Genomic DNA, 14,647 nt, shown 5'->3' with positions numbered 1-14,647 from the left:
CCCCGAGGATAGGACTGGGAACACGTCCCCCATGCTCCTGGGTTAGTGCCAGGCATCTGTGAGCTAAGGACGTTCAGATCATCGAGCCCACCCCTGATCTGACTGAGGTTCAGAGATGGGGCAGTAAGAGGGCCCAGCCCCCACCCAGGGTCTGAGCACGTCCTAAGATCCCCTTCCAGAAGCCCACTCAGGGGCACCGAGAGATGCACAGGTGATAAACGTCACATTCTTGCCAGTGACAAACTCACGCCAACAGCTGATGACAGAGTGCCCAGTGTCTGAGCCTGTGACGCAGACATGCAGGCAGGGATTTATGAGCTTGCTCTCGCTTCTGTTAAGCTCTGCCCACATCCTCAGCACCTCCCTAAGGGCCACAGGCCTGCTAGGCGAGGAGGGAGGGACACAGCTCATTGCACAGGGCTGGCATCACGGTGCGAGCAGATCTCCATGGCTGCATCCCCCAGCCCCAGCCATCCATACCTGCTGGCCGTTGGTCCCTGGGGGTCATCCGTGGACCCCGGGCCACAGCTCTGTCTTGCGTCCATGGTGTCTGTGCTCCCCACGGGCCCGGCAGGGCAGCACAGGCTGCCTAGGTTCAAAGCTCACCTCTGACATTCACCTGATGGCACACGTTATTAACCTTTCTGTGCCTCAGTTTTCCTAGGGCTATAGTAGAAGTAATCATAAGGGTACCTAACGCATAAGGTAGCTGTGAGGATAAATGAAATTATACATACAAAGTGTGGCTATCATTAGTTATTATAATTGAAGGGCCTGGCCCCCAGGGTGAGGCTGCTGCATACAGCAGGGCACAATTTCAGTATCAGTAGATTTTGGTTCAAATCCCAGCTCTGCCCTTTCCTAGCTGGGCCCAGGAGACTTCCCCAATGAACTTCAGTCCCCCGCCTGTAAAGTAGGCCCAATGACGTGTACCTGGAAAGCTACTGGTAAGATTTAAGGAGTTCAGTAGGGAGAACGCTCAGCAGGGGCTGGGCACCCCAAAATGCTCCACATGGGGGTTGCCATGAGGAGAAGGGCTTCAAGGCCACCAGATGACTCAGCTGAGTGAGCTGGTGGACAGGACAATCTGGCTGAAACAGTGATTTGGCCAAGAACAAATTCTCCCCAACTTTGATGCACCACAGGCACTTTTGCAACTCTATGCAAATTTAAACATTTTTGTCCATTCTTTTTTCAGAGGTTTCGGGGAGAGAGAACTTTTTCTATATTTTTTATCTTTTGCTTTTCTTTTAAAATACTTTATTGTAAAAGATAGTAACAGGGAGTGTATATAAATATTGTTTAAATAACAATAATAAAACAGACATACATACACCCACCACCCAGCTTTTAAAAAACCCCACAAGTGGATCTTAGGGCTGCCACCAGCGTCCCCTCCCCAATCACATCCCTCCTTCTCCCTCCCCCTGCCATGGCGGGGCCAGGGAACCACTCTCCTGGTCTTCGTGTTCATCTTCATTGTGCTGGTCTGTATGCTTTCTGCTTTCAGTGTCATTTTCCATTTATAAGAGCAGTCATTTTGGAATAAACTGAAAGGCAGCAATAAAAGATGTGAGCTATTGAACTACTAAAGTTTACATGGGGGGAAGAGCATGGAAGATGGTCAATTCTCCCCATTTTACAGATGAGGAGACTGAGTCTTGAGGAGGCCCAAGGTCACACATTAGCAGGTAAAGATGCCAGGGTGAGAATTCAGAGCTGGTAGGCCTTGCATCACAGACCATCAGGTCACAAATGAAGCTTTGTTTTCACTCTCTCATTTGTTCAATAAATGTTTACTATGAGCCAGACCTAGGCTGGACACTGATATCTGGTCCAACCTCCAGCCCCATCCAACACTTGAATTCCCTCTACAATATCCTGGCCTCAACTTGAATACCTCCCATGATGGGGAGCTCTCTACTTCCAGAGGAATGTCTCATTCTGTCTCTGCTTCTTTTCCTCACATGGAGCCCCATACCCACTGGCCGTAGTTCCATCCCTAGCATCCACGTGGTCCCCTGCCATGCATGAGCTCTTCAGAGATCAGAAAGCAGAGCTCTCAGCCCCCAGGCCTGCTCTTTCCCAGGACAAAGTTCCCAGCTGCTTTAACTGTTCATCAAAGTACATGGCTTCAATACTCTTCCCCAGGCCGAGGTCCCTGGGGGTGTCACATGGGCCCTAAGAGAGGGGGCTCAGTCTGGCTCGCCCTCCAGGGGTGGTCGGGCTGTGGCAGCTGCGTTGGTGAGCTCCCATGTATGTCAGAAGCCCCTTCACAACCCACTTTGAGCAGCAGTAATTGCCCTGTTTCATAGGTGAGGTGACTGAAGCTCAAGGAGATGATGCGTCATGTCCAGGGCCTCTCAGCCTGCACCGGACCCCAGGGCTTTGGGGCCCAGGCTCACTCTCTGCCCTCCAGCCCAGGCTGCCTTGGGGACCCTCTGTGCAACCCTCGTATTACAGCCATCTTTTTCTGGACAAAGAGGGCAGCTCCCCTCACCTCCATGGAACTTTTGGGAGGAAAGGAGGTTAACAGTCAGATACTGGGGAAGTGTCTGAAAGCCCTGGGCTCACAACACCGACAGAGTCAATGCCCCTGAACTAAGAAGAAGTGGAAACTTCCACGGCAGTTTCAGAGCTGAGCTAGAGAACAAATCCAGCTCTACACCTGCCCTAAAGTTCGTTTGTAGCTCTGTCCGCAGGGTGGTCTGTGTCTACGTGCACTTGACATGGGCCTGTGGAGGCCTATCTGCGTCTACACGAATGGGTCTGTGCGTGTTGACATGGACAGATGTGTCTCCTTGTGAGTGTCTTCGCACACACATACACGTAACTGTTTACCTGTGTGGCTGCATCCTAGCAGTGCTGGCCTCTGTGAGGACTTGTCCACATAGATGTGTGTGTGTGAGTTGCCAGTAAGTGTGTGTGGGAGAGAGTGTGCCCATGAGCATGTATGCTGTGAGTGTGCCCATAGGAAGAGGTGTGTGTGTGCGCGCGAGCCCTGTGTGCCTTGGGTCCAGGAAGATCTCTCGTCTCCTGGCTTCTCAGTACTCTACCCCTCACCTGCCTCTCGGTCCTAGAGTCTGACCTTTCCTCCCCATTTTCTAGCCAAATTATAACATGTGGAATAGAGGCCTTTATTATGGAAATGATGACACAACCTAAATGTGAGTTGAAAGAAAAGGACATTAGCATCACCAGGCACATTTTTTCCTAAAGAGGGGCTTTAGTTCCTACCAAGGACCCTTAGCTGTGCCTTCCAGACCTGGGCATTTAGGGTGCTTGACAGGCCAAGGGAGCCTGGGGAGCAGGGGAAGGAGGACGAGACCAAGGTTGGTCCCTCCAAGGGTCTGTGCAGAGAAGAGCTAGGCTATCAGGGAGGAGCCTCAGAGTTGGGTCCGGCTGCCAGTGAGCATCCTCTGTGACCTTGTGCAAGTTCCTGACCTTGCCTGGGCCTCAGTTTGCCCAGTCATAAATTAACATGGAATTCTGGAACACTGAAGACGGACAGTCCTCCTGGGGATCAAGTGTGGGCCAATACATTTCTCTCCCTGATGGGGTGTCTGAGGCCCAGAGAGGGAAGGGACTGGCCTGAGGTCACCCAACAAGGAATAAGGGGACAACTCGCCTGGGGCCAGCAGCCAGGTCGTAAATCATGACTGCCTTTCTGTTCCATTCAGCCTCAACTTCCTGTGATTCATAGAGAACTAGAACTCCTTTGAGTTTATCTAGGTACAAGGCACAACTGCTTCTCCAACCAATGAGGGTAGCAGAGGAAAACTGGAGTATGAAAGAGTGCAGAAAGTCATAAAGAAGGACTTCCAGATGTTTAGAACAGAGAGCTGGAGGGGTGGGGGGGAGGACTCCCCCTACATCCAAGGCCAGACTCAAGGCAATGACCCACATAGAAAAGCTAATACATTTACAAGTGGAACAAACAACTATGAAACCGGGACGCCCCCTCCTCAGCCCTATGGGTCCGGGCTCAGGTCCACTGTTGCCCAGCCCGGGACTGAGTCCCCATTCCCCACTGCCTGGGTGTGACCGTGAGCACCTTCACTTGTCTGGGCTCAGTTATCCCTTCTGTTATTTGGGAATAAAAAAGCCTGACCATGCATCACTGCCCTCACTGGACATGGTGAGCGGGAAAGACTGCAGCATGGGGAGTGGTTCAGACACTCACTTTGGAGTCAGAGGGACCTGAATCCAAATCTAGGCTTCCTCGACTCATGGAAGCCTCTCTGAGCCTCAGTTTCCACATCTGCCCAATTCACAAGGTCGTTTTCCAGTTCATCTCAGACAATATAAGTGCTCAAAAAACACTCTCCCCAGGCCTGGGCCCATGGAAGGGGCCAGGACATATGTGGCAATTGGCTGCTGGGGTGACCTGTGGGCAGGACCGGTTATACCATTTGAGGGGCCCGGTGCAAAACAAAAATGCAGGACCCCTTGTTCAAAAAGTGTTAAGAATGCCAAGGCAGCGACGGCAGAGCATAAAGCCAAGAGCAAGGCCCTCCTGTGTGACTGCACGGGTCACGGACCCAGGAAGCGGGTCCCCTGCCTGTGGGACGTCTGGGGCAGCTCAAACGCAGTTCAGGTTGAGGGGCTGAGGCCCTGCCCCTGTGGCTTCCACCGCCGCGCTGAGGGCCACCCCCTCTCCCCAAGGCCGCAGCTGGGATCACGACTGCTGGGCCCTGCCACTCTCGGTGGCCATCGGAGGCCGCATAAAAGACCAACTGCTCTCCACCTCGTGCTGCCCCGTTTTTATCTCATGCCATGCATACAGCACATAGTGGATTTCTTTCCGCAAAGGGCTGCGCTTTTTTTCTTTTCCAAGGGCGACGCTGGAAAGCCATGTGGCTTTTATTGCTGGCAGGAATGTCTGGGGCGTTCCTCCGCCACCACATGAAATGCAGCCGTAATCTTCATCTGCGTAAGGCCAAAGCCCCCAGTCTCCTCAGAGCCATCGGCCTCTGAGATTAATTAAGGCTTCACAAGGACTGACAGTCATTAGGACATTTTTGGGGAGGTGGAAAATCCCTAATGGGACTGGCTGGGCCCAGGAGCCACTGGGTGGGCGGGGGGGAGGGGAGGTGTGGTGAGGGGCGGCAAGGAGGGGCTGCCATGGAGAAAAGGGCACCCTGGGCCAGAGTCAGTAGGAGGCAGTGAGAGGGTGTTCCAGACTCTGCCCCTGGCCCAGGCTGTGACCTTAAGTGAGACCCTTCCCCTCGCTGGGCCTTGATTCTGCCCCTTGATAAATGGGAGATTTGGATAGGATATCTCAGAGCCCTGTGGAGTCTGACATTATAAAATTCTGAATCCTGCCCACAATTCTCCTGCCAGGATTCTAATTCTATTCCATGACTGTAACTTCAAGCAACTGATTCTGGTCCATGAGTACAGAGTGTGGTGGTCAGGAACGTGGGCTCTGGGGTCACGCTGCCTGGTTAGAATCCTAGCTCCACAGTTTCCCAGCTGTGTGTCCTTGGGCAAGTTAGTTAACCTCTCTGTCTTTGGTTTTCTCACTGTAAAATGGGGGTGATAACTGTACCTCCCCGTAAAAGTAGTGTGAGGCTAGATGAACTTAACTGTTGTCAGCAGTGATTAATAAAGCTCAGAATTCTAATCCTGTGTTTCCAATCCTATTCCAAAAATTGGTTTTGGAACACCAATTTCTTGGACTCCTATTCTTGCCAACTGATTAAGGTGTGGAAACATTTTGAACCTAGAAACCCTCCTGTCTTTCCTCCACTATAGGGGATGCAAGAGGCAACAGCCACTCAGAACGCCCTTTCCCTCCCTGACTGCCATAGCCGAAGCCCCATCCTGGGGCCTGGGGAAAGGCCACATCCGTCTCTGAAGCCCTCTTGGGCTCCAAGTTACCCAGGTGCCTCTCACCATTCTTGTGCTCTCCCTGCCCCTCAACAAAAGAGGCCTCTGATTTGATGCCTCTGCTAGCAAGTAGCTCAGCACCCACCTGCTGCTGTGGATGGAGGCACTGTGACCAGCCCACAGAGCAGACACAGAGCTCTGTGCTCTGTGTCAAGGAGTCATATTAAAAGAAGGGGCTTCCCTGGAGGTCCAGTGGTTAGGACTCAGCTGTGACCCCAGGTTCAATCCCTGGTCAGGGAATGAAGATCCCACCAAAAAAAAAAAAAGAAGAAGAAAGGCCCTCGAGACCTTCTTGTTCGAACCTCTCGGGTTCTGAGGTCCAGAGGGGAGACGGTCTTTACTCTCCGAGCCTCAATTTTCCCACCTGTAAAATGGAGACAACAAAATCTCTACCTGCGGAAGCACCGCAAAGGTTCGTGATAACTGGGGTAGCACTCCCAGCACACAGCAGGAGTCCAATCAATTACAGCAATTATTAGTCACAGGCCAACACACTCTGCCAGAATTATTTCCCTTTTATGGATGATCAAAGTGAGGAGCAGGGAGGGTGGCAGGAAGATCAGATCCAGTGGTGGGAGCCGAAGCCAGAATCCACTTCTCTGGCTGCTGACGGGGCCACCTCCTCTCCCCTGGCAAGGCTTGTGCTGAGACCACCCCTCTGCCCTCCTTCCTCCCCCTCCCATTCCCAAAGCTGGGCACCCTCTCACAGGCGAGCTACTGCGGGGTGGGAGTGGGAGTGGGCAGCTCCGAGGCTGCAGGAACAAGAGGGAGCCGGTGCCTCCTGAGGCACCCGAAGTCTCAGTGAAAACCATCTGGAGTACCAAGGGAGCCAGCCCAAAGCCTAGAGGGCTGATGTAAGTGAGGCCTGCAGAGAGACAGGGCATTTCCCCTGAAGCATGGGTCGCACCCAGCCGGGAGGGGGTGCTGGAGGGATACCGTGTGGTCCTGGCTCAGGGCTCCACCTGCGGACTCCAGCAGGGTGGGCAGAGGTCTGGCTGCCAGGCTTTGGCGCCTCTCGGTGCTGCCCCCTGGCCTTGCCAGAGATCTGTCCAAGTCTCCCTTCTTCCTTGGTGACTCAGGTCAAGTCTCTCCCCATTCAGGACCTCAGTGTTCCTATCTGTAAATTGGGGACTACAGCTGAGTCAGCCTCCTCGCCTGCGGGTTGGTTCCGAGGTGAAGGGAGAGCTGGCAGTGGGAGCGGACAACCCCTGCAGCCCCTTCTCAGAGTCTGAAGGGTCTGCTGATTTCCAAGCCCACGGCTGTTTAACAGATTTTTTTTGCCTCTAACTCCCCCACCAACATCACAGCTAACTGTACTGAGCTCTTTCAATATCTGTACACTGGTCTCTTCCCATTTCTTCATTTAATCAGTGCGGGGAGGGAGGGAAAGGGAAGGAATGTGTATACCCATTTGGGCTGCCTCCTCCCCAAATTTTGCGACAGATTGAGCTTTTAATGTGGTTGTGGTCCTCAGCCCAGAAAACCTTGAGCATTGTTCCTTTTCGTTTTAAACGGGTGTTAACACCTACCACATACACATGAGGATTGAAAGATGCACTTAAAGCCCAAACACAGTGCCTCAGCCAACGTGGCTGTTACTGCTCTTTCCACTTTACTGTCCTGGGGACCAATGCTCAGAGAGGTGCAGACCCCAGGCAAAAGTTACAGCCAGCCAATGGCAGAGCCTGTAGCTGTGTCCTACCCACCATGCTCTCCCCAGCTCCCTTCCCCTCCCCTCAGAGACAGGCCCTTTCCTAAAAAGAAAAAAGCAAAAACAAAAAACCTCTGCAATTTGAGAAGCCACCTGTCCTCCTCCTCCAGCCCCAACAGCAGTAGCCTTCCTGGGAGGCTGCCCAGGAGGGATGGCCTCAGAGCTGGATTCTCTGGGGTGAAGGCTCCCAACCCTGAAGGCAGCAATCTTTCAACCATATTACTGTTTTTCATGACCCTTTCTCACTAACTATATGTGTATATTTTAATATATATATGCAGCATAAAAAACTTACATATGTATAAATACAGACCTGAAATCAGGATGCAGATATGCCCTTGTTTAATTAGCAGCATTTTCTTTCTTATTCTTGCACATGGAACAATTGTGGTAATTCTGATACCGTGAAACACAATGCCCCCCCTCCAGATTGTGAAATGGAGCAATTAGAATGACCTCCATTCACAGAAGAAGAAAATGAGGCTCAGTGAGGGACAGGAATGTCCCACCTTGGGTTCCAGGGCACTAGGCAAGAAATAGGTTTCACCATGGGTCCCTCTGGAGTGCGGGTGTGGAGGCCAGGCTGGGAGAAATCATCAGCTTCTAAATGACTGTTCTCTGTGCTATTCACTGGACTGGGGCTCCCGTGAGACTCCGGATAAAAGGAACGGCCACCTCCCCGGGGAGGCGTAGGGGGCTGACAGTGTTGGCTGAGGCCAGTTTCTACTTAGGAAAGTGTCTGCCTGTGGGGAGGTAGGTGGTGGGGCCGGTGGGTTTCCAGAGGGAGGATCTGAGAGCCCAGGGGAAGGTGAGTCCTCAAAATCCAGGCACGGGAAGCCCTGTGATGGTTGCTGGAAAACCCTCCTGCAAGCTGCCTCCGCCTGCAGGCAAAACAGACAGTCCTTAGCTCCCCCCGGCATCCTCCAGGCAAACCAAGGGGGACAGGACCACCATGGACTAGGCTCTGACTCAGGCAAGCTTTGAATGTGAGAATTGAATATTTCACAAACGGTAAATGCGAGGCCCAAAGAGGGGAAGGGACTTGCCAAAGGCCCTGGACAAGGGTGATGAGGACTTATTCTTTTAGTATAACAACAGTGCCAGCTGGCATGGATGGAGCACCACCTATGTGCCAGGCCTGTGCTAAGCACTTTACACACGACTCTATGAGGACACCACGGTTATCACCGCCACTTTACAGACCAAACAGATGAGGTTCAGAGAGGTTTTAAGCAATTTTCCCTAGATCACAGTAGGTGGTGGAAGAACTCAGGCAGTGGAACCGCAAACCAAAGCTCCTTCCACAACCAGTGGACCTCTTAGAAGGTATTCCAGCGCGTATATGTCCACTGTCTGGCACAGTTGGGGGATCTTTACCCCTCTCCAGGCACTGGGACTCCCTAGGAATCAGACCTGCCCTCAGAAGCTCTCTCTGGTGGGAGGGGAGACACGTGCAGGCACCTCACTACTAGGAATGCACTAGGAGCGCACTCCTAGACATCTTCCAGCAGCAGGAGGTGGATGCCCGACACAGGGTCATTCAGACCCCATGGATCCCCTTCCAAGGGTGGAGGACACTGGCGGGAGGAGTAGCTCCCAGAACCCAAACTCTGCAGGCTCCAGGTTGTGTCCCCGTTTACCCAGCTCTGGGCCAAGGTAGGTCCAGACCTCCTGGCTTCCTCTCCCTGCTGCCGACAACTTGGCATGCTCTTAGGTAGGAGCTATTCAAGAGTGGCTCTTTGTCCATTGGTCCAGGGAAGAAGGAGAGGAGATGGCTGTCCATACAAGATGGGGAAGGGAGAGGGTGTCTGGGTGTCCCAGGTTGGGGAGTGGGAGCTTTCCAACTGCAACGTGCTTCGAAAAACAGGAAGCGAGGAGGCAGGGAGAGAAAGAGAGACAGAGGTGTGACTCTAGGTCTGTCCGTCTGGGGTGGGGACAAAGCAGGTTGGCCTTAGGTTGAAATTGGGATAGAGCTGGTCTGTTCCTCCGTGCGTGCTCCTCGACCCCGGTGCCGCGGAACAGGACCGGAAAGTACTGTGCATGTCTGCCAGAGGGAACGTTCTGCAGCAGGTCTGAGGGCGCAGGAACCCTCCAGGTGTCTAAGGTGTGAAGGCAGAGAGCCTCCTTGACCATCGAGGGCAGAGAGGGCAGCTTCTGATCTACCACAAAGCCACTGGTTTGTCCAATACGTGGCCGCATGGTGAGGAATCGGGCAGGAGATATGTCCAGAAAGGGCAGCTTGTAGGAGGCGGCCGGCGGCGCCTGAACGCGGGACCGCATCTAGCGCACATCTGTTCGCAGCGCCCGGCTGGGCATCTCCGCGGCTGGCAGAGTGCAGGCGTCAACTAGCGGTGGATCCCGGAACTGCTCCTGCCCCAGCGGCCCTGGCCACCTCCGGGGCTGGGCCCCCAAGCGTCTACAACCCAGGTCCCTGGTTCTGGCGCCCACAGGCAGCGAGAGCCTTCCCTCGGGCTGGAGTCGTGCAGGGTCCTGTGCCAGGTGCCAAGACCCACAAGAGTCCTATTCTCCGGAAACCCATTTGTAAACGCGCCGTAAGATGAGAGGGAGAAATCAGGCGGAGAGACAAGTAAGGGCACGTCTGCAAACCAAAACCACTGGACAAATCGAATTTACAAACCCCAGACGCAGCGGGTCCTGGCCCCAAAAGCCGCTCCAGGGCAGCGCGGCGTCGCCCGCCCTCCCTGGCCCCGGGCCCTACCTGGCGGGCAGCTCCCAGAGGTCGGACGCGCCAAGGCGCCGGCTCCTAACTTGCTTCTGGTTCTGTGGCCAGCGTCAACGCTCCCCTGAGCGAGCGGGCCTGGGACCCGGCGATCTGCAACTTCGACGTGTAGGCTCTATAAAAAGGTCCAGTGAGGGGCCTTCGCGGTCCCCCGCTCTATAAGTGGCCCGAGGGACTGACGTGAGGCTGCGACAGGGGTGGGGATCAGCTCTCCAGGTGGTCGAGGTTGGGCCAGAGCCGGTCAGCCCTGGAGCGGACGCAGGGCTTGATTTCGTTTGGCAACGACGAAATGGCGCGCGATGGGCCAGGGTCAGATCCGGGGCGAGATCTTGCGGCCACCATCGGATCCTATGCTCCTCTGCTACCCAGGCTTGGAATCCGTCGTTTTGCACCTGTCGAGCGCCGGAAACAACGAATATCGAACCTGATCTCCAGCCGGCGCGGAGACTGCGCGCGTTAGTCCCCCAGACTCCAGGGAGCGCATCTGGGCGATAATCGAATGTGAATGGGGGCTTGATCTTTCCAGTTCCCTCCTCGATGTAGTCTGTCCCTGGGCCCGCTCGCCCGGCCTAGGAGGCGGCAGAGGGGTTGTTTGCCTGTTCGCCGCCCAGGAGTGGTTGGGCCATGCGGCCCGGAGTGAGAGCGAGGACCCAGGGCCGCAGAGCAGACGGTGCCTCGCCTGAGCTGTCTGCGGTGCCCGCCGTGCAGCCCGAGCACACCGCCCGGGAAGACGTGGGCGTGGACCCGCGGAGGCCCGTTTGCGCCCACATGATGAATGAAAATTCCCTCCTTTGGAATCCGGGGCCCTTAGCTTTGCAGCCACTCCCCCGTCCTCCGCACAGTTTTCCTCTCACGACCGACTGCGTCCTCCTCCACTGTGGAGGATCGTGTTTACAGGCGCGCGGGGGCGGGGGAGGAGGAAGCAGGGGGAAAACACCCACGTTTTTCAAGGCCCCGCGGCATTTTTCGAAGAGCCACGGGCCGCCACAACGAAGAACGACGCAGCGAGGCCTGCGCGATCCTGAAAGTTAGTTTGAGGGGAAAGCGGAGAAGAACGGGGTTACTCGCCCCCAAGCGGATGCGGACGCGTAGGGGACACTCTTCCCTCTGTCCCCAGGTTGGCACCGGGGCCACCGAGGCCGGGAGGAGAGGCACGCAGGGCTGGGAGCGGCAGAGGCCTCTGGCTCACTCTCAAGCTCGCGTGCGCTGGAGGCTCTTGGGTCAAAATAATTTGTGGGACAGGTAGGGGCCGTGAGAAGCCACTGTGGGGCAGCTCCCCGCTCGGTGTCACCGCCTGGAGGCCCCCGCGGACCCCGGGTGAGGGTGCAGCCTTCACAGGCCGAAAGCAGCTGGAGCTGGGGAGGCCTGGCTGCGGGCGGCCGGGAAGGGCGACAAAAGAGGAGCTGCAGCCCCCGAGTCGGGAGGCGGCGGCAAAGGAGGCTCCGTAGGGACCAGGCGTTTCCAACACATCCTTAGCCTCGGCTCCGGGTCCCCAGAACTCTTGAGGAGCCCAGGGCGCTCGCGCCGGGGGCCCCCGACCCCGGGCGTTCCCTGCGGGGCGGAGCCTCCCGCCCCTCCCCGCGGGGCGGCCTTCGGCGGCCCCCGTTCCTCCCTTGCGAGCGCGGCCGAGGTGCCCGCGATGGGGGCTCCTATTGGCTGCGCGACGCGTCGCTCGGGCCGGCCCCGCCCTAGCGGGCCCCCGGGTACTAACCCCGCGCGGGCGGTTGCGGCGCCGCCACTTGATTCTCGAGGATTTGTTCTGGGGCTGCGGCCGCGGAGTTGGTGGGGCGGCCGCAAGCGGGCTGCGGGGGCGGGAGGCGGCGGCGGCGGCAGCACAGCCCGCGCGGGCCCCGCCGCGGCCGAGGCAGCCGGCACCGCCGCGAGGAGCGGCCGCACAAGGGCCGCGCGCGCCCAGGATGCGGGACTAGCAGGCCGGCTGCGCGGCCGTCGGGGCGGCGAGGCCTCGCGGCGGGCGGGCCCCGGCGGGGCGTCCCCGGGCGCCGCCCCCTGCGCCCTGAGGCCCCGGCCCGGCTGCTTCTGTTTTCCCGCTTCTCGCGGCAGCGGCGGCCGAGGAAGCACCCGCGCCCGCCGCCCCCGGGGGAGCCGCGCCGCCGCCGCCGCCCGCCGGGTGCCCTGACGGCCGCTGTTATGCGTATTCCTGTAGACCCGAGCACCAGCCGCCGCTTCACACCTCCCTCCACGGCCTTCCCCTGCGGCGGCGGCGGCGGCGGCGGCGGCAAGATGGGCGAGAACAGCGGCGCCCTGAGCGCGCAGGCGGCCGTGGGGCCCGGCGGGCGCGCCCGACCCGAGGTGCGCTCGATGGTGGACGTGCTGGCGGACCACGCGGGCGAGCTCGTGCGCACAGACAGCCCCAACTTCCTCTGCTCCGTGCTGCCCTCGCACTGGCGCTGCAACAAAACGCTGCCCGTCGCCTTCAAGGTGAGTGCGGGGCCCCGGGCGGGAGAACACCGGCCCTGCGCCTCCCTCCGGGCGTCTCAGCTGCAGGAGCCCGGGCCGCGGAAAGGGAGGGGAGGGGAGGGGACGTGCCCGCGACCCCGCGGCGAGAGCCCAGCGGCCGGGCCACCGCGGGCGCTTTTGGCCTCGTTGCGCGCTCCGCCCGGGGACTTCGGCGTTCCCTCCTGGATGCACCCGAGCCGGTGACTTTTAGGGGGGTTGCCCCCTGCACCCTTGGGGAGACCTGCGGAGAGGTGTTGCTGCGGAAACGGGCGGACGGGGCTTCGCTTTTCCCCAGCCCGGATCCCTCGGACACAGCCCCGCGGGCAGCAGGGCAGAGGAGCCCCGGGACCAGGGCGAGGACACCGGAGGCAGGGTGCGGAGGGTGCAGAGGGCCTACCCTCCACTGCCAGCACCCCTCTTCCTGCACCGCTTCAGAAACACTTCCTGCTCGCACCGTCAACCCCCCGCTTCTGAAATTTTACACTGAGAGGCTCTAGGCCGGGATCGGGGGCCTAAACGAACCCTAAACGGTTGCGTCCGGGATCCCGAATGTCCGGCAGAGATTGGGGGCGCTCCCACCCCTGGCAACCCCCAGTCATTCAGAGGAGCTTTTTCTCTTTGCTGGGGAGTAGGCGACTGTTTCATTTTCATTTTTTTAAGGGGGCAGCGAGATGAAACGAAAACGCCTTGGTTTTCCCCTAAACCTCTCACAGCTGCCGTGAGAAAGGGCAAGGCAGGAAGGGCCAGCGGCTGGGGGTGGCGGGTGCCCGAGGTGGCTGGAAGCAGCGGCTCCTGGCAGCTGGGGCCGCCCTTGGTCCCATTAAGACGACTCCAAATTGGAAAAAGGGATGAGTGGCTCTTTGAGGTCTCCCGGGTGACATCTTAAAATACCAGTGGGGAAAATCTCCCGGGGAGGAGGGGGAGGGGGAAGCCCGTGTGACTTTAATCCTCAGATCGGAGGTTTTACTGTCACTTGGAGCTTAAAAGGAATCTTTGAAATTAAAAGAAGACAGGATGTTGACAGGAAATCTGGCCTTTTTAATCAGACCCCAAACATTTTCTCCTTGAAATTTTTACCATCTGGATCCCTAGTGCCTGCACGCGGTGGCCACGTTTAAATGGCTGTGACTGCCTTTGCAGTCTGATTCCTTTTCAAAAGGCGTCTGCCTCCCCACGGTCCTCGGGGTGGCGGGTGGGGGAGACTGTATTGCTGGGGGGGCATCTCCACCCCATCCTGCAATTCCCAGCAGGTGCATCCTCCTGCTGTCAAAAACCCCTTTCTCACTTTAAAGGGGTTTTCTGGACAACTGCTCTGAAAACATCAGTTTTGTTTTGCATTTTTCCTGCATAACGAATTCAAGCTCTGTAGAGGCAGATAAACTGGGCCTGGGCCACATTTCAGGACCACATCTCATACCCCAAAGGGCTCTTGAATTAATTGAATGTGGGGAGCAGTGCCGTTATTATTGTTGTTGATGTTATTTTCACTTCGAGACTTGGTTGCTAGGAGCATGCTGATTCCTCTTTTGCTCAGGCCGAAGGGAAGAGAGGAACTGCACCCCATGACAGAGTGCCTGTGCTCATTCACTGCTTTCACTTAGATTTAATTTCATTGAAAGGATATGTTTTTCAGGACGTGGCTTAACCAATTAATCTAGGACTTGGGTGTGGAAGGTAGAGATTTTGTCTTCTGATTTTTGTTGTATTGGGGGCCAGGTCTCTGTTTTTAAGCCTCTTCTCCACCCTGCATTTGAAAACTCCGCAGTGCGCCTGGGACCTAGGGGAGCTGCCCGCCCAGCCCCTCCCCTTCTTTCCCTTGCTTCCCCTACCTTCCTAAGCTGTCCCCC

At 56.8% G+C, this 14,647-nt stretch overlaps 1 protein-coding gene across 1 annotated transcript in view; it reads left to right on the top strand.

Moving 5' to 3' along the window:
• RUNX3 (RUNX family transcription factor 3) overlaps positions 1-14,647 on the top strand; it is a 61,959-nt gene that overhangs the window by 20,461 nt on the left and 26,851 nt on the right. Inside the window, exon 2 of the mRNA XM_057713014.1 lies at positions 12,508-12,782. Coding sequence (XP_057568997.1) covers positions 12,508-12,782 — 275 coding nt within the window. The remainder of the gene's footprint in view (positions 1-12,507; positions 12,783-14,647) is intronic.

Source organism: Hippopotamus amphibius, chromosome 1, assembly GCF_030028045.1.
Source record: "Hippopotamus amphibius kiboko isolate mHipAmp2 chromosome 1, mHipAmp2.hap2, whole genome shotgun sequence".
NCBI classification, from domain to species: Eukaryota; Metazoa; Chordata; class Mammalia; order Artiodactyla; family Hippopotamidae; genus Hippopotamus; species Hippopotamus amphibius.
The sequence above is the reverse complement of the archived record's forward strand: the minus strand, read 5'-3'. Positions and strand labels throughout refer to the sequence as shown.